The sequence below is a fragment of the Gloeophyllum trabeum genome, assembly GCF_000344685.1.
Source record: "Gloeophyllum trabeum ATCC 11539 unplaced genomic scaffold GLOTRscaffold_00003, whole genome shotgun sequence".
Taxonomy (NCBI): domain Eukaryota; kingdom Fungi; phylum Basidiomycota; class Agaricomycetes; order Gloeophyllales; family Gloeophyllaceae; genus Gloeophyllum; species Gloeophyllum trabeum.
The window spans coordinates 2858856-2884831 of record NW_006920412.1 but is presented as its reverse complement, the minus strand read 5'-3'; the positions used below and the strand labels follow the sequence as shown (position 1 = coordinate 2884831).

The 25976-nt window shown below is 49.7% G+C and overlaps 7 protein-coding genes across 7 annotated transcripts; 2 read left to right on the top strand and 5 right to left on the bottom strand.

The window, feature by feature from the left end:
- Positions 1–836: 836 nt before the first annotated feature.
- On the bottom strand, positions 837–2910 carry GLOTRDRAFT_36641 (Mfs1.1; the record flags this gene model as incomplete). The annotated part of the gene is made up of 10 exons (XM_007864730.1): positions 837–1184; positions 1241–1605; positions 1658–1745; positions 1793–1961; positions 2008–2116; positions 2172–2251; positions 2302–2407; positions 2469–2574; positions 2632–2757; positions 2812–2910. The coding sequence occupies 10 exons, from the start codon at positions 2908–2910 to the stop codon at positions 837–839; spliced, it is 1596 nt and encodes a 531-aa protein (XP_007862921.1).
- A 2362-nt stretch (positions 2911–5272) lies between these two features.
- On the bottom strand, positions 5273–8235 carry GLOTRDRAFT_73122 (dimethylaniline monooxygenase). Its single transcript, XM_007865548.1, has 14 exons — positions 7985–8235; positions 7797–7921; positions 7654–7740; positions 7439–7598; positions 7126–7387; positions 7051–7075; positions 6906–6998; positions 6818–6852; positions 6714–6757; positions 6635–6660; positions 6524–6577; positions 6081–6474; positions 5773–6010; positions 5273–5722 (listed from the first exon to the last, which is right to left on the bottom strand). Exons 1-14 carry the CDS (start codon positions 8013–8015, stop codon positions 5500–5502), a joined length of 1797 nt encoding a protein of 598 aa, XP_007863739.1. The 5' UTR covers positions 8016–8235; the 3' UTR covers positions 5273–5499.
- Positions 8236–8772: 537 nt separating this feature from the next.
- On the bottom strand, positions 8773–9304 carry GLOTRDRAFT_37345 (uncharacterized protein; the record flags this gene model as incomplete). The annotated part of the gene is made up of 2 exons (XM_007864778.1): positions 8773–8904; positions 8963–9304. 2 exons carry the CDS (start codon positions 9302–9304, stop codon positions 8773–8775), a joined length of 474 nt encoding a protein of 157 aa, XP_007862969.1.
- A 2007-nt stretch (positions 9305–11311) lies between these two features.
- GLOTRDRAFT_91961 (alpha/beta-hydrolase) lies at positions 11312–12658 on the bottom strand (the record flags this gene model as incomplete). Its single annotated transcript, XM_007865547.1, has 6 exons — positions 11312–11386; positions 11443–11530; positions 11588–11694; positions 11745–11837; positions 11898–12126; positions 12180–12658. The coding sequence occupies 6 exons, from the start codon at positions 12656–12658 to the stop codon at positions 11312–11314; spliced, it is 1071 nt and encodes a 356-aa protein (XP_007863738.1).
- Positions 12659–14991: 2333 nt separating this feature from the next.
- On the top strand, positions 14992–16274 carry GLOTRDRAFT_104461 (S-adenosyl-L-methionine-dependent methyltransferase; the record flags this gene model as incomplete). The annotated part of the gene is made up of 8 exons (XM_007865546.1): positions 14992–15035; positions 15185–15241; positions 15310–15513; positions 15563–15590; positions 15653–15845; positions 15899–16019; positions 16079–16111; positions 16169–16274. 8 exons carry the CDS (start codon positions 14992–14994, stop codon positions 16272–16274), a joined length of 786 nt encoding a protein of 261 aa, XP_007863737.1.
- A 948-nt stretch (positions 16275–17222) lies between these two features.
- On the bottom strand, positions 17223–19315 carry GLOTRDRAFT_120247 (cytochrome P450; the record flags this gene model as incomplete). Its single annotated transcript, XM_007865545.1, has 9 exons — positions 17223–17405; positions 17464–17691; positions 17752–18065; positions 18116–18247; positions 18294–18409; positions 18479–18657; positions 18693–18851; positions 18909–19077; positions 19126–19315. The coding sequence occupies 9 exons, from the start codon at positions 19313–19315 to the stop codon at positions 17318–17320; spliced, it is 1575 nt and encodes a 524-aa protein (XP_007863736.1). The 3' UTR covers positions 17223–17317.
- Positions 19316–22221: 2906 nt separating this feature from the next.
- Positions 22222–23428, top strand: GLOTRDRAFT_35895 (uncharacterized protein; the record flags this gene model as incomplete). The annotated part of the gene is made up of 4 exons (XM_007864677.1): positions 22222–22421; positions 22544–22694; positions 22755–23070; positions 23316–23428. The coding sequence occupies 4 exons, from the start codon at positions 22222–22224 to the stop codon at positions 23426–23428; spliced, it is 780 nt and encodes a 259-aa protein (XP_007862868.1).
- Between the last annotated feature and the right edge of the window lie 2548 nt (positions 23429–25976).

Below are 25976 nucleotides of genomic sequence, written 5' to 3'. Positions count from 1 at the left end.
AATGCTGTCAAACCGACCACTTGCAAAATTGTTGGTATGGTCATCTTACAGATTTATAGCACATACAAGTCACATATTTTGCTCCGCTGAGTCCTCCAGATGCATGCAGAAGAGATTCCAGTTGGTTGAGGAGACTCATCTGTACGTGGGATCAGCTCAGACTCAACTAATTGGCCAAGACTTTGTAGTCAGTGAGTTTCACGGGCCGGATTGCAAAGGGTTGAGGCTCACCTTGTGTTCCGGCAATTGATGGAAGATGTCATAGATATACGCTAGTGCATTGCCTTATGTCAATCAACATCAGAAGGGGACGTTTCCTGCACTACAACAACTTCCAAAACCTGATGATCACGATCAGTGATGCTCTCTATTTAATCCACTCAATGTACCTGTGCCTCATTCATGATCATATCTCGGGAGACAAGGTAGAACCGTGATACCACAGCCTTTGAGACCATATGCGAGAACACAAATACAGCTCGCAAGGACACGACCAATTATGAGGCACAGTCAGCACCCGAAAGATGACACCTAGTTTCCAAAGATGTCACTCAGGTGTACAGATGATAGCACCTGGATAGAAAGTCCCTGCCATGACCAGTTGCACTTCAGCAAGCACAAACCAGAGTACTGTGACAGAGCACTAAGCCATTACGCATATGCGATGCAGCGCAGCACATGACATGACCATGCTTATTGGTCACATTATTTCTGAAAATCAATTATACTTGACAGTCTGTGCTGTATTGCATCCATCCCATGAGGCAAACTGCTATAGTAAAATCCATCCCATTGAATCCGAAAAACATCCTGTCCATGATTCAGCCTCGGTGCCCTTACTTGGGGGCCATAGATGACAACCCCCGCTCTGGTGACTGACCATCATTATCACCTTTCAGTGCCCAATCCCTGTCCACTGAAGTATGAAGGGGTAGACTTTTCATTGTCAAGCTGATCAGCAACCCTGCGCTTGAGATTCCTAGAGCTGCCCACCAAATGTGGCGGATGCTCTCCCCAAAGGCCACTCTGACTTGCTCTTTCAAGGGCTCGTTGAGATCGTGGATCGACGGAATAATGGCGTAGGCAATGGCAGTGCCTTGGGGGAACTGCTCACGGAATTTCGCAGGCAACCGCTTCACCAATCCATTCTGCAGGATAGTCCCGCCCGTAGTAACACCCCAGACCTTCCACATGCCTGTCAGTGTGTGCTAACAGATGATATATATGTATGGAGACATACCTGGGCAAAATTGCGTAGGAATGTGAAGAATGCTAGTGCATGTGCATTAGCAGAGACAGGCAGTGGTGCAAGGACTGGAAAATATGTGATGGCAGTGAGCATCCCCAAGCCCATGCTGGCTATTGCTTGAAATCCGAGTGCATGGCTCCGTGGGGAGTCCGCCTGGACAGTGCTGAGCAAACCGGCACCTATAATAGCCAACACCCAACCAGTGTAATGCTGAGGACAATACTTCTTCGATGCTGCAACAGAAGCACCCGCGATAATCCCTGACGGTGCGAGGATGAAGGCGATGGTGAATGTGTCCACGCCAGATGCAATAGGAGAAGCACTCTTGCATGCCTGATAGTAGGTCGGAAGATAATCTGTGTATGGATTGTAAATGATTTCCGTCGAATGCCCTTCGAGTTGACTTACACACAAGGTACATCATCATGACCGGCATCAAGAAGGTTTGCGCATATCCACTTATGCCAGTCCTGGTACCCATGAGTGCGAAGGGAACCTGAACATTGGTGAGCATAGAAGGAACCAGAGTACGGGAAGACCTACTATAGGATGCTGGGGGACTTTTGCTTCATATGTTATAAATGCCACAAGCCCGAGCATACCAAGGATAAGTGGTACAAGGACTCGTGGGGAGCCCCAGGAATATTGGATTCCACCCCAAGTCAAGGCAATGACCACCGCGGTTGTGGATGCAATTACCATTATATTCCCGCTATTAAGCTGTCAGGCATAGAAAATGGCATAGTGAGATCACCCACAGCCAGTCCATCATCCGCATTTTCTCCTTGAATGTTCCCGGGGGTGTACGAAGCTGAAGAAACACGGAAACTAGTGAAGCAGCCAGACCACAAATAGGAATGTTGAGATCTTGATAGCATAAGATAAGCACATAAAAGTTTGGAAAGAACTGCCCTGTACATACAGAACAACCACCGCCATTGACCATGGTCAGCAAGCACCCCTCCAACAATTGGACCAATTCCACTAGCAGTAGACCAAGCACTGACCGTACATGTAAGTAGATGAGCGATGTAGACTATTTGAAGACCTACATTCCGATCAGACCGTTGAATATGCCGCGCTCGCGTAACGGAACCAGATCAGACAGTATAATCTGGACAAGCGATGCGATCCCGCCGCCACCTAAGCCTTGAACGGCTATTCAAGAGACCGAGTCAACTGACCACTTTACACACAGAATTACGCAAGACATGCTCACTCCTTCCGGCGATGAGGAAATTCATGCTCGTAGCAGCGCCGCATAGCGCACTGCCAACGGCGAAAATAATGAGTGAAGCGAGCATTACAAATTTGCGGCCGAATATCTGTTTTGTCACGTCGTGTCAGCGATAAGCGCACGAAGTGAACCTGATACAGTGTACCTGTGCCAAGCTGCCACTAAGGGGTATGAAGGCAGTCGATGCTAGTGCATATGCTGAGCCAACCCAGATGAACTCGGTACCACGGAGATCATTAACGATTGTAGGAAGTGCGGTGGAAACAGCAACCTGAGGGGCGTCAATTACGTCTCGACCGAATGTAGCTGTAAGGAGCAGGTTTACCAGCTCAAGCGCGGCAATGAACATAGAGAGCGCGATGGAGAATATGACGACCCAGAATCTCCATCCTCGCTTTCTGTCCGCCTCCTTCAGGTCGTCCATAGAGGATGGTGCACTGGCAGGCATGGTGGCAAGCTGGATAGCCTCTTCTGTTTCATTGTCTTTCAGGCATTTGTCTGACATATTCTTGCGAGATTTGAGGGAAAGGATGAATAGGAATAGCAGTACAAGGGAAGGAAAGTGAAAAGGGTCTTCCAGTTCAAGCTCCTTCCCTCAAAACAGAAGTCGAAGCTGTCCCGTGAGATTCCAAATATCCATATCATCGAACTCTACAGAAGCTCAAGCCTAGATGAATCAGAAACTCGCGCTGTCACAGAACGTTGATGAAAAGCCAGCGACGTGCCTCTTTCCGCCAGCAATCCGTTCGAGGCTCATAAATGAAACCGGCGCCGGAATAACTGAACGACAGGTACCATCACAGTGAGTATAACTTGATCCATAGGATTCCTATAACTCACAAGGGCTATCATGTAATCAACCCGCGGACATGGGACCGAGTGATGTCCGTCAGTACTTGATGTCCACACCTTTGGCCTACCTTTGTTGCGTGTAAGGACCCCTGTGTGGCGCTATGTCGCTAAAGGCAGCCTAGGACCAAGCATCGGACCAGATCGCGACGCGCGTATAAATGGAGGGAATCGGCATAGCCCACACTGCAGTGTAAGATGACCGTCAGTGCGGCCCTAACGGTGACTATCAGCATAGTGGATGACACTGATGCCTACAAGTGGAATAAACCATTCACTCATTGCAGCATTTACTCTGTTATGTAGCGGGTGACACGTCGCAGATGATTGATGACCGCTTAAGACAATATGGCGCTCTCAGACCCAGCAAAGTGCGCGCTTACCCGTTGATTTGGTGCTCGTTGCGTCGAGGACTCGTGTGCAGGTCGGACCATTCCGAATGCATCCGGCAGCTGCATGTTGTGAAAAGCTTGACCAACACGAGCGATGAACGTGCTATCTTTGGGCTATCGACCAGCGTGCAACTGATAACGGTACCAAGTAGTAGAATCGAGGACCGATATAACGGCACGCAAACCTAACTGGAGAGTTCCACGGCGTGCATCGACGGCTCCCTCCCGGGTATATGTATGAACGCCGAACTCGGAGCTGGCTGAGTTGCCCACGATGGGTGTCTAACGATGCGGACCTTGATTCAGCGATTCACTCACCCGCCACGGTATAATTAGGGAACGGCTTGCAACATACCTACCGGCACATGCTGAGGGGAGCATGCCGTAGCTGCCGCTCCAGATACGTCGGGGCAAGCTGGGCCCTACTAGTAATGCCTTGAATGGCTTTCGAAACAATAACTGCCGACTTTCTGAGCAGATATCTTACCATTTACAGTTGTGTTATGGTCGTTTGGTTGTGGGGCACCCTCAGGCTGTGAATGAATCTACAGTGCGTCTATTGTTCTGCGAACAGCTGTCATTCATGCCTCATGACCGTGATCCAATCACGCCGAGGCTGAAATCGTAGTGGAAAGACCCTACATCCCGCGGGAACTGGCAGTCTTCCTCGGATCTATTGTCGAGCAAGAGTCCCTGAACAATCGAGCTGCTTTGTCTATCTCAGTGAGGATTGCAGCTAGCACAACCCTGTCGGTCACCAAAGATACTGACATCTCCGCAAGGCCAATCCACGTTAGCCATTTCCGGAAGTTGAGCTGAGCTGAGCATTTGCTCCCGAGCATTTCCGAGCACTGCGCCGGAGCTCAAACAACTCACCGCTGGAAAAGGCACTGCTCCCGCAACAAGCTGAGATACCCCTTGAATATGTCAACTACGCTGACATTCTGGATTGACATCGCGAATGACACCAGTAGGTACAGCATCGTGATGTTCGACAGCGCCGTTCACGTGTCGTCAAAGACTGGTCATGCATTCATATACGTACATATATCAACCGAGTCCGAGGCTCTATGGTAACCAACGTCGACATAAGATGCAGTACTACTGCTAGTATCATGCCCAGGTGCAAATTCCAGACCGTCGACATGGTACCGTGTTGTCCTTCCAATATACTCCATGCTGATGTATTCGCGCAGACTGGTCATCGTCCAGCCTGTGAACCCGACTCGCCTGGAAAGTCATCATACATCGGAGTATCCAGCACTCGTCTGTGAGTATACCGATGTCCTCCGTGATTTCTGAGCTGTTATCTTCTGAAGCAACTGGCAGGATCTCCCACCCAATGTCCGGCGTCCACACAGCTGGTGCCGAAGCCTTTGCCTATCGTGTTATCTATGCACCTTGTATATAGATCTTGGTATTCAGGATACCAAGACCTATATATGGGATGCATGCCTTGTATACAGAGGCACTGATCTCAGTTCACCTGCGTCCGCGCATGGAAGCATTGATTTATGATGGCTATGCAAGGCTGGCCCTATTTCCGATGTAGCAAAAGGTAGTGTTATGGCAATATAAGCTGGACAGGTCAGAGATAACTCCAGCAGTAGGATAGCATGCCTGGCCATCTGTGCTAGAACTGGCATAGATTAAGCTGCACTAGCCTTTGACAGTGATCTCAACCGGACAACGCTCTGGGTACCGGTGAGACGCGCAGGAAGCAACACACGACAGATGTAATATAGAAAATAACCCGTCATTAGTCCGTGTTACTACTCTTGCGCAGCGAGGCCGCCGGTGGAAATCCTGTCAGCAAACCAGGCCCCAGTATTCAGCATCAGATAAAATACCATCGGGATTAGCCCCATCATGACATTCCCGATGAGACCTCTCCTCGTGATAGTATCCCACAACTCCGTCTTGATAATCATGGGCGCAACAGGAGACTTGTAAGGACCGACCAGGCGATAGAAAGGGATAAACGCTGCGCCAAAGCTGCAGAGGCATTCAATGTGCCATACACGAGGCATATGCCATTTGCTTACCAGTAGCATAGTAACACGTGCCATCCGTACTCCCTCCACAGCTCTCGCAGCCCAGGAGCCGCACCTATGTCCTTGGCGAGCGTACTGACATACGTTGAATGGTCCACGCCATACTTGATTCTGGCGTTCTCGTTCACGAGCAGGTGATAATGTGCCGCACGAAGCGGCTTATGAACCTGGTCTTTGAGAAGCGAGACCCAGAACATAGACTGGATTTCGGATATCGGTGGGATGGCGCCTATAGCGGGTTTTGTTCAGTACTCCGCCTTGCAGAGAATATGATGAGCGGTGATAAGTGGAGTACTCACCAACACCCGGCCTGACGAAGCCTATAAATGCCACGCTGGTATCCCCACTCCAGCATATGTTCCTCACATCCGCTTCCCCAGGCATCTTATACCCTTCGCCTAGGAAACCGAATTCTTGCTTATAACCGGTGGCATATACCACCAAGTTCGGCTTAACAACTTTCCCCTGGATCCGGACTGCATCCTTGCGCTTTGGCCTACTGCGCTTGTCCAAGTCAAGAGGAAAGACGGCCCGACCCCCCTCTGTGAAGTGCGAGGGGAAGGGAGCCAGTTCGACCGTGAAATCCGTTTGCGGGGACATATCCTCGTCTGGATCACTGTACCGCGAGAGATAGTCCATGAAGGCGGGTCGTCGGCGGTAGGGACGGTTTATGTATGGCATGGCTTTGTGGGACTAGACTACTATGAGCAGCGCACGACGGGAAACAAAGACATAGTTAAACCTTGTTGAGAAAGACGTAGGCACGCCCTAGGCGCTCTGGCTCGAGTTCGCCGACCTATCTCATAAAAGGCATTAGGTTCGTGGCCAGCTTGCCTCGCGTAGTGGTACGTACCCACTGGTTGCAGCCTGCTTGCGTACCTTCCGATCCATAAGCACTGGGTCCGTGCTGGGATGTATCGAGATATTCATACCTGTCAATACCCAGAGCACTCTCTTGATGACGAAGTCCGAGATGCTATTGCACAAGCGCATCAGCTCAGAGTCAAAGGGAGCAGAAGAATCGCGAGATACTCACAACCATCGGATATGCGACTTTGCTACCCATGGATGCTGCGGGAGACTGCTGTGAGCTTGAAGGGAGAGAAACATGTGGAGGTACTTACTACATACGCGGTCTCTCCGAGATTCGTGATGAGCGAATCGATGGGCACCGGATTCTTGGACTCAAACTTGAAGCCGAGTAGGGAAAAGTCATTCTGTGGAGCAACAAACTCAGCACCGAGACAGGCGTGATGGCGGTGGGCTGACAAGTGCTTTCGGGAAAGACAAGAACCTGACCTACCGGGTTAGCCTTAGCGCTGTACAAAACACTCAGCTACTCACCCCGCCCTCGAACAAAGCACCACTTCCTTCGCCCCTGCCTTGGCAGACTCGTAAGCAATGTCCATCCCTGTTTCTCCTGTGCCGAGAATCAGGATCTTCTTCCCTCTTAGCTGGTTCCGAGACTTGTATTCAGACGAGTGAAAAAGTTTCGCTTCGGGGTTATTTTTCAGGATGTTTTCAACTCCTGGAATATCAGGGACGTGGGGAACAACGTGTAAGCCGGTACAGATTGCAAGGTAAGGCGTGTGTATAGTTATCGCCTCTATATGGTTTATTAGAGTGGCATGCTGCGGTAGACGCCCAAGAGACTTACCGGAATCCCATTCCGCGGGGTTATCTTTCCGTTTCCGGACGTAAGAGACGTTATTTCCACCCTGTGGGTCCTTCGAAATATTCACTACTTTGCATGCAAGATATATTCTTGACCATAGATGGAAATGGGACGCGTAATCTCGTAGGTAGTCGACATATTCCTGAATAGCGCTCAGTATCCACCTGCGTCAACGAAGTGCATCGGAGGATATTTACTTCGAGCGTCAAGTGGTCAGAATGTGAGAGAGGAAGCCTAAAGTCGGAGAAAGAGGTCAATTGCTTCGACGACACTAAAGTCGCGTTCTGTCAGTCGGAGCCGTCAGCCCTGACTGAGGATAGCAAGATGTAACATAGCAGACCTCATAAGATCTGTATCGGAAGGTGCCACCGATGTCGTCCTCCTGCTCGAGTACAATCGGGTCAAATGGAAAGTCGTGCGTGGCAGCTTCAAGGAGCGTCTTGCAAGCAACCAGGCCAGACGGACCTAGCTCGCAGGACAGTGGGGTGAACGGGGTAACTCATGAGTGAAGTAATAGCATGGGCATACCTGCCCCCACAATAACGACCTTTGCAGACATTTGTCCTTTATTGTATTATTGTACACTGCTGGGTTGAGCCTGACTTCTAGAGCGCGCCAGCTTGCAATGACACCAGTTACGAAGTTCTCTGCCCAAGCACAGCTTCAAGTTCAGGGAGTCGCACAACCTGAAGGATGGCCGGCCCAGAGAGAGAAGACAGTGGGAGGTACGGTGCACCGCCCACGGTCTGAACCAGAGTACAAGGGATGCGCGTATGCTCAGTGCGAGCGAGCAGCTGCGCGTGGGAGCGTTACTACTTGAATGACATCGCAGATCTCCGCACTAACCGCTCGGTTAAGGCCGAACCAATGATAGTCTTCCTTCTCGCATTTCTCGTCTGAGCTCCTTGTTTCCAATACCATGACCCTCACTGCTCTGAATCTTCTTTCTTTTAAGGGAACACGGAGCACTGCGATTTCTCACTGATTTTTGGCATGCGAGGAGTCCAATCTCGTCTAGAATTCGGCCAAAATCATCTGCTTCGTAATATGCGGGCCTCTTGGAGTGTTTTGTAGCCCGTAACGCTCGAACTGATTTGCTGAGACAAATGCCATTCAAGTATGTCGGCCCAATTATTAACTCTTGAGCATAGCGTATCCACCCGTTATCTGGGCCTGAGTCTGCAGGCACAGAGAATCCCCACAAAGCTAGCCTCCTGGCAGAGAGCTGAGGTTTACACACTCATTTACATAACCATGAAGGGATATCTCAAATTCACTTAATTCTCGGTAGCATAGAGGGTACGCAGTTTGATAATTCAGTTCCGTGGGGCATTTTTGAGTGCGTCCACGGCACTGTTCGGGAATATGCCCTGACTAACCAGCACGTCGACACATTCCTTGATCCAATCCTGGCAGTTCAACTGCTGCACCCTCGCCACGTTGGCCCCCTGGTCAAACGCCGTTCATATTAGACGAGCTTTCGGGTATGATACGGCCAAAGCTCACCGAAGACGAGCGTCTGAGGCTCGGCCCAGGAGCCGGGATAGAGAAAACCACTTCTTCAAGCTTACACACGGGCTCTACTGGCGCCTCTGGGATATCCTCAACTGATGGATAGTCCTCGACGTATTGATCATCGATGTCGGCTAGCAGATACGTTGTGTGGCTGCGAGCTGTCTGACGCAGGTCATAGTTACGTGAGATGGCGTGCTGGAATCCTGACCGCACATCGCCAGTGACGTGAAGCCTGCTACCGACGTTCGCGTCCCTGATGCTAGGTACGAAGAAGGACCAGTGAGCGGCGAACAGGCAGCTGTGATAGACGACCAGGCGAATTTGGCGGGTCATTGCCTAGTAAATGTATTTTATTTGAGTGCTTGTCGATATAGATGGAGCATCGAAGGACTTTCAGCAGGAGATGCTTGGATAGCAGCGCGGTTGTGGCAAAAGTTGAACTCAGAGATTCGGAAATGCCGATTAGACTTTTTCGTGGGTGCGGCAACATTCCACCGCTCGATTCTGAACGAGCCAATCACGAGCTTGACTCACTCATCGGCACTCGTCTGCTCGACTCAGGTCGGTTGCACTGGTAAGGCTTTGGCATTGGTGTGCATAACCCGGAGGCCCCTTTCTCATCCTTTCACACTATACGGTGCATGATGCTTACAAACCCAGCACAAGGATTAGTGTCACCAGATCGTACGCAAGCACGCCTCTTACCAGCTTCCCTCGGCATCGATTTACACTGGCTTTGCTCAAAACATACACAGTCGTCTCCAGTCCGCTAGAGAGGATGACGCTATGCCCACCGATGTATTCGCCCAGCGAGTCATCAGCAAGATCATCAGCCCTGATCCCCCAAACTATATGTTTTTCGGTTCCAAAGTCTACCATGCTCAGTGTGACAAGCTAGCTGCCGATGTCGCAGGTTCTTTCGATCGTACTGACGTATCGCGTCTTCAGGGCGCCTTGCTACCAGTCATGGCACTACCGTTCATCCTGAACATACTTCCGTCCCCGACTTCAAGTTTGTTACAAGACGATGGAACTCCGCGTTGCACCACCCACAGCATCTTTTCTTAGCCTATTTTCGCGTCTTCGTTGGCTGCTTTGCTATCACCCCTAGATTCCTTTTGTCAACACACGATAAGGAAGGCTTTATGACATTTACAGAGGGTTAGCTTGGGAACGGGAACCAGCGTGTCCCGCCAACGTCGAGAGCTGCTGGAGAAGTGATTTCATTATTGCCCAACGATCCCCGTGTGGTGACGGCACCGTGTTCTGTTTGCCCGTTCTCACGCCCGGTAAATCCTTTCCAACAGAATGCCAGGATGTTCGGAGAGGGAACTTGGAAGCCTCGTCGCCGAGCACTTTCGCTGTTACCCCATGTGGCTGTGCACGTAGTAGGTTCATGGTGCTATGTCGAGGTCCTACAGAATCCCACAACAACGACAATGGCTTCTGTTCTCGTTGACCGGGCCAAGATGGAATTCGAAGCACACACTGTATATTCGTCCTCCCGTCCAACGCGGCGCTCATGGCCGCTCCCGTGTCTACTCAAGAAACCCCTGAATGGATATACTCCCTGAGTCACTGTACGTACGCTCCAATCGATAACCTTGCCGTCGGCGTGAAGTGTCGGTGGACCACCCTGCAGAGAGCCGTCGCGAGGGCATGCAATGGCCCATTTGCCTCGAAGGCGGACAGCCGGGCCAAGCCAGGACGATTGCCTCTGCCATTGTTGTCGTTGCTCGTGCTAAAGGAAGTGGCTGATACTCGGCAGGATGCACTAATGTTTCGAGGAAGGTTGCGCCTTATGAAGCTCGTTGGAAACGTGGGAGGACGGAGCTGGTGTGATACGAACTGAGCTTTTTGGGTCGTGCAGTTGGTGAATCCAAGGACTAATGAGGCTCTCCGAACTACATGTTATCCCTGTAGGATGTGATTTCAACGCTGGAGGTTCCGACTTAAGTAGAACGGCGCGAGGAATAAATGTGACCTCGGTAGCCCTCCTCTGTCCAGTACTCATTGCTCGATACCGCCCTGGAACTGTCGGAGTTCTCGGGAGATCCAATGTATCAACCGACACCCAATTTTTACCTTGATGCGTACATCCAGTGCTACTCTACGTACGCACCAGGATCAACAGCCGCGATCTCTGAGGCTCGGACGTTCACGAGCTAGAAGAGTTGGCCGCGGTCGAAGAGCAGCATTTGAAGTGTTCTGAGCTTCCAGTCGCCCATATTGCGCGGGAATTACGATGGCTACCTCGTCCATTTGATCGTCGTAAGCTTGCAAGATGATAGTACATGAAAGTTAAGCTGATCATAGCTTGAATGGAAGTCCATACTGCATCTACAACCGTGCCGCCTGAGAGAATAAGACGTCGCATATGCTTTGAGCTACATCATCCGGCTTCTGCTGTACACACTGTTGGTACAAATGGTTAGTGTAACCTAGACGAGAAAGGATATGACGCTACGGACCAAATGACCAGCGCCTTGCACGTATGTGACAGACGCTGGGACCCTCCCCGCAGTCTTATCTTCCAATAGTGCATGCAAGTTGGGCGTGCTGAAATGTGACGGAGGCGGTTTAGATGATTCTAAATCAAGATAGGCATTTCCTTACCCCACATCATGGATTGTTCCCCAAATAAGATGGATAGGGATATCCTTGCAGGTCTCAGTATAGGCATCCATAGCGTCTACAACGAGTTGTTCACTACGATATGAGCCCTGCTCGGCAGTTCAGAGAATATGCACATCAAAAGTCTTTTAGCACTCACGGCTTCGTGAGCCCTTGACAGAGAAGTAGTGACGCCATTGAAATTGTAGGGGTACGGATACTTTGCTGCCGGGTGTTTCCTCAGGCCGTGGGCCTTACAGAGTGGTATACTTCAGTTATGCATCAATATATTTACCCCGTTCGGAACACCTACTACATAAAGATCCAGTACTCGCGGGTCCCATTGGTCATATACAGGGGAGGACGCAAGATCTTTTCGTGCATTCTTTCGGCTTTGCCATGTATCCCTGCGTAGCCACGTCCACGCGGTCAGCATTTGTGCCGATAAACACATTTCTTTATGGCCCTTGAGGGACACTCCCGATTCGAGAGCGAGGATCGAGTGGAAATTGATACGGGGTTCGAGATCTCTCATGAGCAATCTGCGCCAAATGCGGGTTGTGAATGAAGCATTGAGTACACTAATGGCACTCACAGGATAACCACGCCGATGGAGTGGCCGACACCCACCAGCTTGTCTCGCTTTGAAAAATCTATCTTCGCACCCTTGTCGGGCCCGGCAGTCAAGAACAAGTGAAGTGCGCGCGTATATTCCCTAGGGTGCCCTGAAAACTTGTAAGTCCCTAACTCCGTATGGACACTGAAGAGGTTACAGTCGTCATCGAAATCCTTCTTCAGCGCATCTTCGTTCAACACTGCCGACTCTCCATGGTTTGGAATCTCGAGGGAAATGATTTCGCGAACTTGCGCTGATGCGATTCTCTGGGATGCTATCTTGAGCAGGGAAGAAATTGTAACTTCCCAAGTCTCTTTGTGCATGCCGAGTGCATGCAGGAACACAAGTGTGTAGCCATCCGTAGCCTGTGGATTGACGTAGTATCTGGTACCTAGAATCTGCAGAGGATAGGCAGGGCGAGGATCAACCACACATCTCTCGCGTAGCAATTCGACCATTGAACGCCTCGATCCTCGAAGATAGACGAGCGCTCAGGTGCTGGAATACTGTAAGACTATGAGCGTGTAGTCGGGACGACTAAGATATCTGCCACCTATCACTTATATGAATGAGTTATAAGCTGAGAACCCGGCGAATATGAGGCGGGAGAGGGTGATAGATAAATATGGTACCGCGACTCGTTTGTATTGTATTGGTCTTCCGGCAGAATGCGTATGCCATGAGCCGGTGTATATATAGATCACCTTTTCAAGGCAGCATTGCGCATAGTGCGCGTCGAAATGAAGACATGGGCTTTCTTGGTGTGGTCAATGCCCATGCCCACCACTTGGCAGCTTTGCCGAGCATCCTGGAGCGAAGTTCACCGGAACGTGTACCCGCGACAGGCGAAGGTTGGCATCTGTCACTCTATCACAGGCCTGGTGGGCTAGAGAGTAAATGGGGACCGGCGCTCAGTGTCTGAATTAGAAGTCTCATAGCTCCGGGTCGGCCAATCGCGAGACAAATGGTGATTACTCACGTATTGTGCCCGTTGGCCATCACATCGATACTTAGTGCAGAGTCAGATATTACTGAACTTGGTCTCGTTCTTCACAACACTCCGCACGGAATGGTGTTTATCTAATGAACTATAAGAATGCACGGAACCCTACTTAGCGAGGAGTGGCACGCATGGGGGCCTCTACGATAAGCCCACAATGGAAGAAACCGTGATTGTTCAATATGAGCGCTTCACAGTGGTTAAACGATATGGGTGAAAACAACGCCAAAATCCACCTACATGATCACGAAACCAGTCTCTTGATTTCCAACTAAGCTCTTACTCACCGTCTGGACAGCGGCTTTGTAGAACGTCTATTCCAACTTTCCAGCCGTTCGCAGATCCATAATAGGCCACCACTTTCGAAAGTCACATACAGTCGAAGTGAATCGGAGATGGTGCCAGGGACGTCGCAATAATGAAAAGAAGTCCAGATGGTCTGATTGTGGCACCTCGGGGACTTGGATTCCTCTCTCCGACATGGTGCGACTGAGAATGATTTTTCGACAAGTGGGACCATCGAACTGCAAACAGCTGGTAGACGAGGTTCTCAGATGATTGTCTTCGGGCTGTTACACCAGTCAATAGACTCAGTACGTATCAGGCCTTTTCTTCCCCCGCTCTCGAAGATCACAGTCGGTCCAAGGTATAAGGGATATCGATGGTGACCCCGAACACAGCCAGAAACTGGCGAACTTCTCACGAGCCAGTGCCACCATGAGAACGTATAGAAAGAGGGCAAGGACAGCTTCATAACAGCTGCGGCATTTGCAATAGGGTTGTCCAGAAACAGGTCCCTGCATGCAAGTTTATCGAGTAGGCTGTGACAGGACACACCTGTTGCGAGTCGCGACATTGGGCTGATAATCCTAGTCAGGCTCCGACGCCGACTTCACCGATTCGGCGAAGTCAGCCAGGATCGGATCCCGCCCTATACTATAGCTTTGTGGCACCTGTTATTTACGGGACCTCCTGATGTCCTTCCAAGCACCACGTTCTTCTGACGGTATCCAATTTGACGGAAATCACCACCTGAGCGAATGTCCTGCCAGTGGTCAGTACTCAGTATCGGCACTAGTATCGGCACTGCTGATGCGACACCGAGAAATCTTGGCCAGATATCTCATCAAATTGTAGGGGATCTTCATATATATTGTGGCATGAGCCCGTCTCTTACAGTACCCATTCCGCTATCGCTGATAATGGCCGTTACCACAGATTACATTCAGACTACGCAGTCCGATGCCTCAAGACATAGTCTACTACTAACCGTCTTGGATCGTGTGGTTAATGGCTCTCAGCAGGCCTTGGCGAGTGCGCGATGGAATCCTTTGCGGTCTCTAGGTAAGGGTTTGGTTTCCGCAGTCTTCCTTTCGTGACGCCTTCCTGCTGCAGCTAAATCCTCCATCTTAACCATCCTTGGGAAGATCACAAGGGGTCAGCTCGTGATCGAGTCGCAAGGACAAGAGTACAAGTTCGGAGACCAATATACATTGCCACTGCACATTGCGGGCTCTGCAGATTCACTACATGCTCGCATCAAGGTATTAGAAGAGGGTTTCTGGGTTCGGCTTCTTCTGCACGCCGACTTTGGATTCGCAGGTCCGTTGCCTCCAGTCTGTCCGTCTTATCTGAATAACACGGAAGCTTAGATGGTTATATGCTTCAAGAGATCGAGGTCGATAATCTCGGAAACGTATTCAAGGTAGCATGCTACATGCCCTGGTCTCACAATACGGTCTCTGACGCTAAATGTAGATATTCGTGCTCAACCGCAAGGACATAAGCGAGATGGCAACGCTGGTGTCTCCCCTGATCCGCACTATGAGCTACCTGTAAGATCAAGTCGACTGACCTAAATGAATCTGGATCACCGTTGTTTAGATCTAATCTGCGGCTTGCAAACTGGATCTCTGGCAGCCAGCATAATATTTCGTATGTATTCCTTCGTTGGTTGGACACAAACTACATATTGCTCCTGTAGGTCTCACTACGATTTGTCCAACGATGTTTTCGCGGCCTTCCTATCGTGGGACATGACGTGCGTCATCTCGTGGTCTTGAGATAGGAACTCTGGCCAGATTCTCAGCTTCCCCTTTCCTCATTCAGTTACAGCTGTGCTATCTTTGACAATGAAGCAAAGGGAGCGATAGGGGATCTACTGGAAGAACGCCCGATTGCACCCCCGCGACGATCATACAAGGATGTCCGCACTATTCCTCCAGACGACCTGGAGCGAGGGCAACTCGAAAAATTACACCGGGTCGCTCAAAGGGCGCGTCTGACCCAAGGCTCTCGTGTTTTAGAGATCGGGTGAGGTATACATACACTGACTTTGTATTTCTGCTGAATAAAAGGACAGGTGTGGCTGGGGTAGTTTCGCCATAATGGTACGTCATTCCCTCATAAAAATCTTTCAGGATTTTAACGTCTCTCCTCGCGACTGATCCAGGCAGCAGGAACATACGGTGCGACTGTGGATGTCATTACCATCTCCCTGGAACAAATGCAAGCGTTGGAGGTGACTATCGAAGCTGCCGGCCTGTCTGACCGTATCACGGCCCATGTCATGGACTACCGTGAAATGCCTGAATCGTTCCATCACGCATTTGATGCTGTGATATCTATCGGTGTCATGGAACATGGTGTGCATTCACTGTGTATCGTGCTGCCAATTGACTGAGTATGATGGCTACAGTTGGTATCGAGTTCATGCCCGGGTGGTTCAAGCAGATGGCATGGGCCATGAAACCGGAAAATTCATTCAAAGTCTTTACCATGTCTACCGTTCCGGATACAAGGTGGCCCATGTATTCGGCGTAAGTATTGAGTGAGGCGCATGGTTGCTGTAGACGAACTGAAAAACCCTATCCTTCAGCGAAGTTGATTTTGTCCGGAAATACATATACCCGTAAGTGTCCTCGAGCAACATAACTGCACATTGAATACGATTGTTATACGTGGGAAGGGGCGGGCAGCTGTCGTCGGTGAAGACCTTGGTTGATGCCATAACATCTGCAAATCTGAATGTTCTGTCGATCGAAGACATAGGGCCTCGTATGTCTGCCTGCTGAGAGGCTCAAGCACTAATTTTCAATTTATTGTATGCCCTGCAGATTATGCCAGGACTCTACGCGAATGGTGCTATCGTTTCGAGAACAACTTCGATTCACATATCAAACCTGCATTGGAAGTCAAGTATCCGTTCCTGAACTCAGAGCAACTAGAAATATTCAAGCGAAAGTGGATATGTAAGCACTACATTGTTTATGACGCTCCTCATGCATTAAATCGTCCTCTGTAGATTATTTTACGTATAGCGAAGCAGGTTTTGCCCTTCGCAGTATCTCTGATCACATTTTCGTAGTCACGAGAGAGGTTCGCGCTCGATTTCCCTATGTGATATCCTCACTGACCGTCATCAAGGCGAATCTTCACATTGACTAGAAGCCATGTCCACATAGCCGAGGTGCATGTTGTTTCCCTCATCAATGGTGTCCGATGGCCGCGAGCACACTGGGGCCTCATTCACCCTCGAACCGTTTGTAATATATCGGCTTGCAACTTTTCCTAGCCCGTGAAAAGATACACATAGATACCGCGAATGCGTAACCAAAGGATAGATTACAATGTTATCGCCCCTTACCCACATATTGTGAACGCCTGCAGACTGAATTTGAGGTCGACTTATGCTCTCAATGAGAGTTACAGGATGAGAGGAGCTGGTGGTTAACTTCCTGTGCTCTAAGTGAGATTGCCCGTGTTCATACGACTAGAGTCAGAGTCATACTCCTCTAGGTGGACACCTACCCATTTCTACTTGCTAATTTCCGAGATAGTCTGGTGCGGCATCATGACGGACTTCGCCGTTTACCTTGGCGGTGGCCCCAATACCTTACAAAAGAACAAGCACCTACGTTTCTGATGTCCAAGTTTCAAAGACAGGAAGGACGCTCAAAGGATCACGTCACATAAGCACAGGGCAGCGAGGGCTACTTCGGCTGCTCCTAACAGCACGTTACTGAGTTGCATAATGAACGAATGCATATCTCAAGTCACGAAAGGAAACAACAAAGGGAGGAAGAATTTACGGGGTACAGAGAATGGTACAACCCGGTTATACACCAGTGTCGAGAGCATGCTCAAGTAGTACTCGCGCACTATCTGAGCGAGGTGTGATATTGCACTTGAAAGGCTTGATATGACTAGTAGGACATCGGTAAGCGGTCTCATCCTCAGCCCAGCTCTTGGACAAGGGCTCACCTTGTTATAGCGGTCGTGAATGCCACTTCAGGTTCCTGGACAACACCAGTCTCGTCTACCGCCTTCCGGAACTCTAAGGTGGCGAGCGCCGTCGCTATCTGTATGAAGACAGACGCTTCAGCTATGTGTTGACCCGGGCAGACTCTCCGCCCAAAACCAAAAGCTATTTCAGAAGGGTCGGGTTGGATGGGGACGCCGCTGTCGGGTAGAAATCGTTCAGGAATAAATCTGTTGGGGAAAGAATGCATGAACATATGCTTCGAATATATGTCATGCACATCTACTCGCCTCATGGGCTCAGGGTAAACATCCGCATCATGCAACATAGCCCATATGTTGGCGATAACGGTTGCTTTCTTCGGAATGTAATACCCTTGGAAATAGTCGTCCGTAGCGGTGCAATGAAACAAACCCATAGGTGACGGACTGGCCCATCGCAAGACCTCCTTCAAAATGCATTCCACGTACGGAAGGGAAGCACGGTCTTGCAGGCTAGGTAGGCGCTCCTTACCCACGACAGTATCAATCTCCTCTTGAGCACGCTGCTGAATATCGGGCTGGGTTGTCATGATGAAAACGAACGCTTTAGTAGCGGCTACGGTCTGAAATCCAGGTCAATGGGAATGACAGCCGAGTGCAAGTCATGACGCACGGTATCCGCCCCCGCAGCATACAATGCGCCGGCTGTCCAGAGAATAATATCTTCCATCTCTGGATCAGCAGGAGGACCATCGGGAGGCTGCAGGAGCGTGGACGTAAACGATGGTACAGCCCTGCCAGCCGCCTGAGTTGCATGAGTGCGAACTACATCGGGAATCGTAGGCGCTCACCAACTCCCGCTTGACAAAATTGTGGGGCTCCAGGGATTGTGTGTACAGCTGCGTACCCCATTCTCTTGCCTGCCGCTTGAAGCCGCAGCCCGGGAACCACTCCGGGAGATACTGCACTGGGAGTGGAACCAATAACTGAGAGTGAGTGGCAGCGACATATATGATCCGATATCTCCGAGACATACATATGGGAAATGAGTCGACCAGCCATCGTCCTGGAGCACCCGCTAAAGAACCGACTCGCAATGCTTCCTCGGCGATAGCGACGAAGTGATCGTTATCCTTTTCAATCGAGTAGCCGTAGGCTATCTTCATAATCACTGCAGATGAATTACTTGGAAGTGAGGCGCACGCCCATTGGTTTCTGCTTGACTTCATATGTCATAGGGTGTCTCGTACCGACGTATATGCTGAGTGAAATCTGCAGGACTTCGGAGCATGTTATCCACCATTACACGAGCCTCTCGCTCTAAAACGGGCCAGTAGCTCTCGGACGCCTTGCCATTGAAGGAGTGATGCATGAGTTTGCGGTACATCTTGAAGCGCGGGTTATGTGAACTGCGCTATGTGAGCCATAGACCCCGGCAGAAGAAACCTTGATCAGAGAACTCGCACATGTAGAAGATGCTCTTCTCCCGCTTCATGAGAGTCCCGGCCATGGCTGGGAAGGGCCTGTCGGAGTATATCACGGAGCGTTTGTTCAGCAGTTCGTCCGCAACGCTTGCGGAGTTTATGACAATCATCCTACGACCCACTACATGGAAGGAGATTATGCCTTTCATCCCTGTCCAAGAGGTGAGCTTTTATTTTCAACCGCTGGCGCAGACCTCACCGAAGGTCCTGCCCCATTCTGCGTAGGTCTTCCAATACTCTGTCTTGGGGTGTATTAAGGCTGCACCAAGTATCGGCAGTCCCTTGGGTCCCGGAGGATACACAGGTGCTCGGAAGTACGACACGATGCCGACGAGACCGAAGGCCAGCGCGCCGGCCAGAAAGATCGGGAGAAAGTCAGTCGTGGACATGACAAACGACAAGCAAAGCGCGGGGTACTGAAACGTGTGCCAGTCGCTGCAGACTGCGAACTACCTGATGTGCAAGAAGCAGAGGGAGGCGAAACGAGGAAGAATATCAGAGAAGGGTACCTTGTGGACCGCTGCCAAACTTGACTGACATCTGCGGAGGTGAATCACATTCTAGGCGCATCAGAGTAGGTAGCGTGAGAGGACAGGCAGCCCCCATAGCAGACGAAAAGACGCCTGCGATACCCTGATGCTTCCCGGGCCCTCCCCGAGGAGACCTTGCGGTTCGCAAGCCGGACCTTGCCGCACGGCATGCATATTCCCTGCAGTGACCGGTGAGAGTTACAGATGACATTACCAATAGGCCAACTCCTGCGGCGGTGAGCGGACTCCTGCCATGAACGAGCCTGGACGAGGAAGCAGAGCCTCCTGTTCGGAATGGCGGCGCTCTCGGGGACATATCAGTGGCCGGCCGCGGGGTCCTCGGGAGCGGGTATAACCGGTAGACCGCAGAATCGATATCGATCGAGTTCCGGATCCTGTCAGCGCCCACAGAAACCCACAACGGAGGGGGAAGCAAGCTCCGCCAACTAGGGCTGAATGGTCCTTCATTGATATTCCTGTCTGGACAGCCCTGACTGCGCTCCCGAATGTCTGAAAGCAGACCAACCATCTATACATCAAAGGAAAAGAGCCTCTGAGAACCCCTGATGTTGTCTCGCGTTGCAGCAGTCCAATCTTGGTCGGATCTGAAAACAAATGTGTTTCGCCAGCAGCTGATTATCTCGGAATGTAGCTTTTGGTGGTCTTGGAGGCGCATTCGGGACTTGTCAGATTAAAGTCAGTCATGTCAGAAGACCGTTGAATGACATATTAATCTATTCTGCGACCGGCCGAACAAAAAGCTTTAGTGGGTGCCACTCGGTGTTCGGAGGCGTGCCCCAAATCTAGGTTCCAGCTATGGTGGTCATACCTTCAAGTTACAGCAATTTGACATCCACTTTGGCGGCTGCATTATCGTTGCTTAGGGCTCCACAGATTGATGTTATACGGGCCCGAGTCAGACGGCGCATAACTACAGCAGCTAGATCCCCGCATTCACAACGGCGGCTTCCTTCGGGTGAGTCCACCCATCCGGCAATTCATACTTTAGCTGACACATTATCGTTGTCACTGATGATCGTCGATGGAACTTCGCTGATTGATACTATGCCTGGATAGATGGCCTCATGCAAGTCCCCGCTATGGCTTACGGAAAGCGTTAAAAGGAACCGTTGGACCCATTGATGTAGTATGATCCTTTTTTTCTGTTCGCACATCCGTTGGAGACATCTGAAGCCTTCGCGGCTGAATGCACCCGGATATCTTCACAAGCTAGAGTTCGGTTCGATTCCTTCATTCATTCCCGCGTGAAGGAACGATCTAACTACTGCTCCTTTCAACATAGGGATGTTGGTCAGTACCAGTAGAGCTTTCGCTATTGGGAGAGGCGCTTGGATCTGGTTCGATTATGTCTGGGCCCGTTGGTTCTCGCAAATCGGTTTTCCGGCTTACAACAACAGTCATTGGTGGAAGGCCTGCTCGTGTTAGGTAGGTTTCTGATTTATTCACGGGTTTTTCCCGATGCTCCTGTGTGGGCCTCAAGCAGGCTTTAGCTGCTCTTTCGAACTCGGACATTCTTCCCCTAGGGTATGGAGACTCCGGGCCGCTGAACGCACCGGCCAGGTGAAGTAGTTTGCAGCCGTAACTATCGTGTCATCCAGAGGCAATCTCGTAATTGCTGGGACCGCATGAATGGTCTCCGTCGATCCCTACGCGCTCCCCCAGATGTTGCGGCATCAAATGATGCTTGACCAGGTGCATCTTGCGCTAATATGGTCTCGAGAACTGGATCGTCGCAAGAAACGTCCGCTCGATGTATGCTTCCGAAATGTGGAACTACGTAGGTAATACATTGTAAGCGGCCTAGAAATGTGGCTTCTCCGCTCCGGTGAGTCTCGTCAATTCACTTCCTTGCGTTTGGATACATCCCGTAATGTATATCGTACTTTGTTTGATAGATACATCTGAGCAACCGTTCAGACTGCATCCGTTTCTCCGTATTCCTGGGGGGGTGCAGTGTGCTGTCGCGAAGCAAGCCCCGAGGACCCCAGAGCCGGGCATGCAAATTCTTTTGCCTGACTTGTTCGCATTTCGAATACTGCGCCCTGGGTTGTTGCAGAATATTCCCTACGAGTCCAGGGCCTGACCTGTGAATGATCCCGTCGGCGTTCATGCTGCTGCGAGCCTGGCTTGAACGAAATGTGGGAGGGGTACTCCTCAAGGGAAAACGCATGTTACATACACTCTTGATCCCACGCGGCATTTGACACCAGTGATCTTGGCTTCCACGAGTCTGGGTCCCGTTTGTTTGCCTCATCGCTGGCGGTTGCCAGCAGGCCTGTGCATTTATGTTACCTCGACTGCTGGGTTTTCTGACGCAAGAAGCTTGAGATGCTAATGACGCCGAAAGGTACCTTTGGCTCCGTGACACCTACGTATACCTCAGTACACATGCGAATGTCTGATCTTTTGCCTAGAGTAGCAGAACTTCGGTCCTGATAAAGCACGTCCATTTCCATATTGCTCGGAGGATGTCCCAACCCGTTATGCTCAATTATTCTTGGCAAAGATCCGACGTATCCGAGCCACCATCACTATAACAAGTATCAGACACTTGGAATGACACGATGAACAAACATAGCTCAACGCCACACCACATCCAAAAAACAGTATTGCATCTCTGCGATCAGACCAGGACACGCCGTGTCCGACGCCTGCCGTTTCTTCCATACTACTCTATCGATGGACATAAATAAAGCAGCGCACCGAATAGCCCTCATACGGGCCTGAAGCTTTCTGTTTCATCCATGTCGAATGCTACTGCTACGCCAGATGCTGCGCTGCTTGCCGCTTTCGATCCAAATGCCACCTTAGGAGCGCTGCAAGTCGGCTGTTTACTGTCCACTTTTCTATTCGGCATTGTCACTGTTCAGACGTTCATGTACTACCAGACGGCACCGAATGATCGCTCGGTACTGAAGATATTGGTACGTGAAATACCTTCACAGTTGGTGCAACCGGATGCCACTCCCTTGTCTTACAGTTTTGCTACTCCCTCAGGTCGCTGTAGTGTGGTACGTCGTGGAGAGCCACATGGCTCTGGCTAGCTTCATTTACCTCAACTCGCAGGTGGCTGGAGCTAGGCCACACGATCTGCGTGTGCCACACCCTCTATATAACAACCATAACTGATTATGGGCACCCCGAGAGATTAGTCAAGACACCCATCAGCTTAAGTGTCTCTATCCTTTTCAGTGGCATTGTTGGCCCTCTCGTACAGGTATGAGCTGATCTCTTGTTATGCTCACTCATCCGTATGTTTAACTTGATCCATACGAAGTCATTCTTTGCATACCGGATGTGGGTCATAGCAGGATCCCCATACTTGCCCATCTGTTGCTGGTCCCTTTCAGGCTTGAGGTTCATCGGGAGTGTCATCGCTGCAGCAGAAGCATTCAGAATGAAGAGCCTGTCTCAGTATGAAAGCCAGTGGCAATGGTTACTCACAGCCATTCTTGCAGTTGGGGCTGCAAATGATGTGATCATTGCCTCATCACTTTCCTATGCATTGAATCGCCAGAGAAATACAGTAATGAGGGAGACTGTGGCCCTTGTGGATAAATTGGTCCTTTATACCATCCGTAAGTCAGTCTACAGTTACATTGTATTCAGGCCTTCACATATTTTCATTGGATTCAGAGACAGGACTGCTCACAAGGTGAGTATACACAGAAAACTGCTTCATTAAGGTTGATCATTGAGCTGTGACTATGTCATTTACAGCTTGGCAGCTGTTACTATGCTTATATGTGTGAGTTAAAGCAATGATGTCATGATTTTTATCATTGCTAACAGGTCAATAATGTTCTGGCAGTTTCTTACTATGAAGCGCAACTGTAAGCACTCTGTGTTGCTAATTGGATGTCATGCAATCTGCTCATCCCATCTTCAGTTGTCTGGCTGGCCATCTTCATGTTCCTAGCAAAATGTGAGACACATTTCTCATTGGATTGATGTGTCCTAACCCCCTATCCAGTATTCTCCAATTCCCTTCTTGCATCGTAGGGCTACTCAGCTTGAGCTGGTAGGTGCCTTGAGGCTGACCTATTACATAGATTGAATGCACGTGTGCAACTGCGAAAAATGCAAAGGGGAAAGACCATCACCTTCAGCTCCCTTTGGACAGGATATGGTTCTAATACTATCCACAGTGGACCAAAGGTCTGTCAGATAGGATATTTTGACCTCAGTCTGACCAGGACATTCCTGACAGTTTGCACCAAATCCTGTCAATATTGAGATGACCAAGGTTACAGAAACTGAGTACTCAGCAAATTACATGGTGTGTAGGAATCCACAGTTTTCAATCAATTAGTGCTGAAGATGGCTTTACACAACAGATGACGAAGCCTTGCCCGATGGAGAATTTGGAATCAGATGCAGTTCATGTTGGGGACCAGGTTTGAATTAAGTTTATGGTCTTCTCCCTCTCTCCTTGCATTGGCAAAATGGCTTGAATTTCTCACTTATTTTATGCATTTGTATGACTTCATTTGGCTGCCTGAAGCTAACTGGTCATGCTGTACAGCAGCAAGATACCACTAATATTTCCACGTCTTACTGTAGCAACATATACAAATTTCTGTAAATTTTCCCCATTTCTTGTGGCAGTCTGAAGTGGCATCCTGGGGATAGAGGGTAAGGTACTGCAGCAGGCTCCTAAACCACCGTCCTTAGCGTTCTCGCTCCTCCTCTACTAGGGCACATGTGCAATGTTATGTAATACAAATCAATTTTTAATTTATCACTGGATACAGAATGAACAGAGGAAGATAACACTAAAACCATCTGTCTCGTGTCCTCAATCCTCTCACTTCGGGAGTTACACTCTTTTGGGCCTAGCAAAAGATTGTATGGTAGGGATATATGAAAGACTATAAATGATTTTGGGGCTCACAAAAGATAATCTATATTGAGAATTTCGAAGCTTGTAGTATATATTTTCAGCGGTATTATCTTTGTTGCTACATTATAATTAAATCTTTTAGATTCCCTTCTGACACTGGAGGATTTGTAATCTTTAGGGCCGGGCAGGGGGTTGTACAGAAGGGAATTCCCAGCCAATCAGAGCCTGTGCAATTCCCTTTCATACAACCTTTTGCCTGGCCCTAAAGATTACAAATCCTCCAGTGTCAGAAGGGAATCTAAAAGATTTAATTATAATGTATCAACAAAGATATATTACAAGCTTCGAAATTCTCAATAAAGATAATCTTTTGTGATCCCCAAAATCATTTACAACAGCCAATCTTTCATATATCCCTACCATACAATCTTTTGCTAGGCCCAAAAGAGTGTAACTGCCAAAGTGTCTCTGCTAGGGTGTGTGTGAAGATGTTATCTGATATGGCTTATATAACGTGACGCTATGAGATGGCTGGCCCAACTCGTCGTCCAAGCTTTCTCCGGAATTATGTAACGTAGCTAAGTGACTAACGATGCGTCGGTTTACAGTCGTTTGCATAAGAAACTGAACATCACGTTTCCGCGCGCGTTGTTTGTCCGCGCCAAATATGCCCTTTTCGGGTATCGGCAAACGCGCGGCAAAGGGCTTACCGGAGGGCAGAGTGTTCCTCAAACCACTGTAGACATACTAGAATGACTGATTATACTAAGTACAGCTATATATTATACATTGCATGCAATGTACGAAGCCCTTTGATGCCCCTCCGGACATCTACAAGTCCTTACCTAGCCAATGAGCCCCGCGAGAGGCCGTCTGAAGTTGTTAGGAAGCGATGTCCTAACTAGTCGTCTTGAGATAACTGGGCCACGTGCCAACAGTTATGTCGTCACTACCTCAGTAAGCGTACTGAAAGGTAGGTCTGGCCGGGCCAATGCCAACGGTCAAGTCAAGAGTCCAGGTAATCGCTGTATTCAACAGGAGGTTGAACTAAGGAATACATGGGTTTTCCTACAGTATATATAGTAACTGGTATAGGGGTTAATACCCAAAGAAGAGAACAATAAGAAAGGACGCGTAAGCCATCCTGTGAGAACGTAACTCAGAGAAATGAGAAATACAAGGGCGCCCATTGGTAGAAGGTGACTCAAGGGAGATAACGTGTGAGAAGAAGATAGCGTCCATGGGAAGGTCTACTCAGAGAAAGGTACTGTCCAATAGCAATGCTCGGAATGGAAATGGAATGAGATGAGCATGGGAAAATCATAACATTACCCCCTTCCTATGGTCGAAGTTTACCCAAACTTCCTAGGCATGACCAGTTACCGAACCGTCCAGGTCCACAAGAGTGCCATCATCGTAGTCTTGCTCTTCGGTGGCTTCTTGGATAGCATTGTCCCAAACAGTTCGTTGAGGACAGGCAGATGGATAATGCCCTGGTGGAGTGCGTCCACAGATGCGGCAGCAGAAGAGTCGGCAATGAGATTGGAAATGACCAGGCTGCTGACATGCCCAGCAGATATTGCCATATCTTCCTGTCATATTGGTAGGCAGCACTGGACCGTCGACGTCAATGGGGTTTTCTCGGGATCCAGTTGG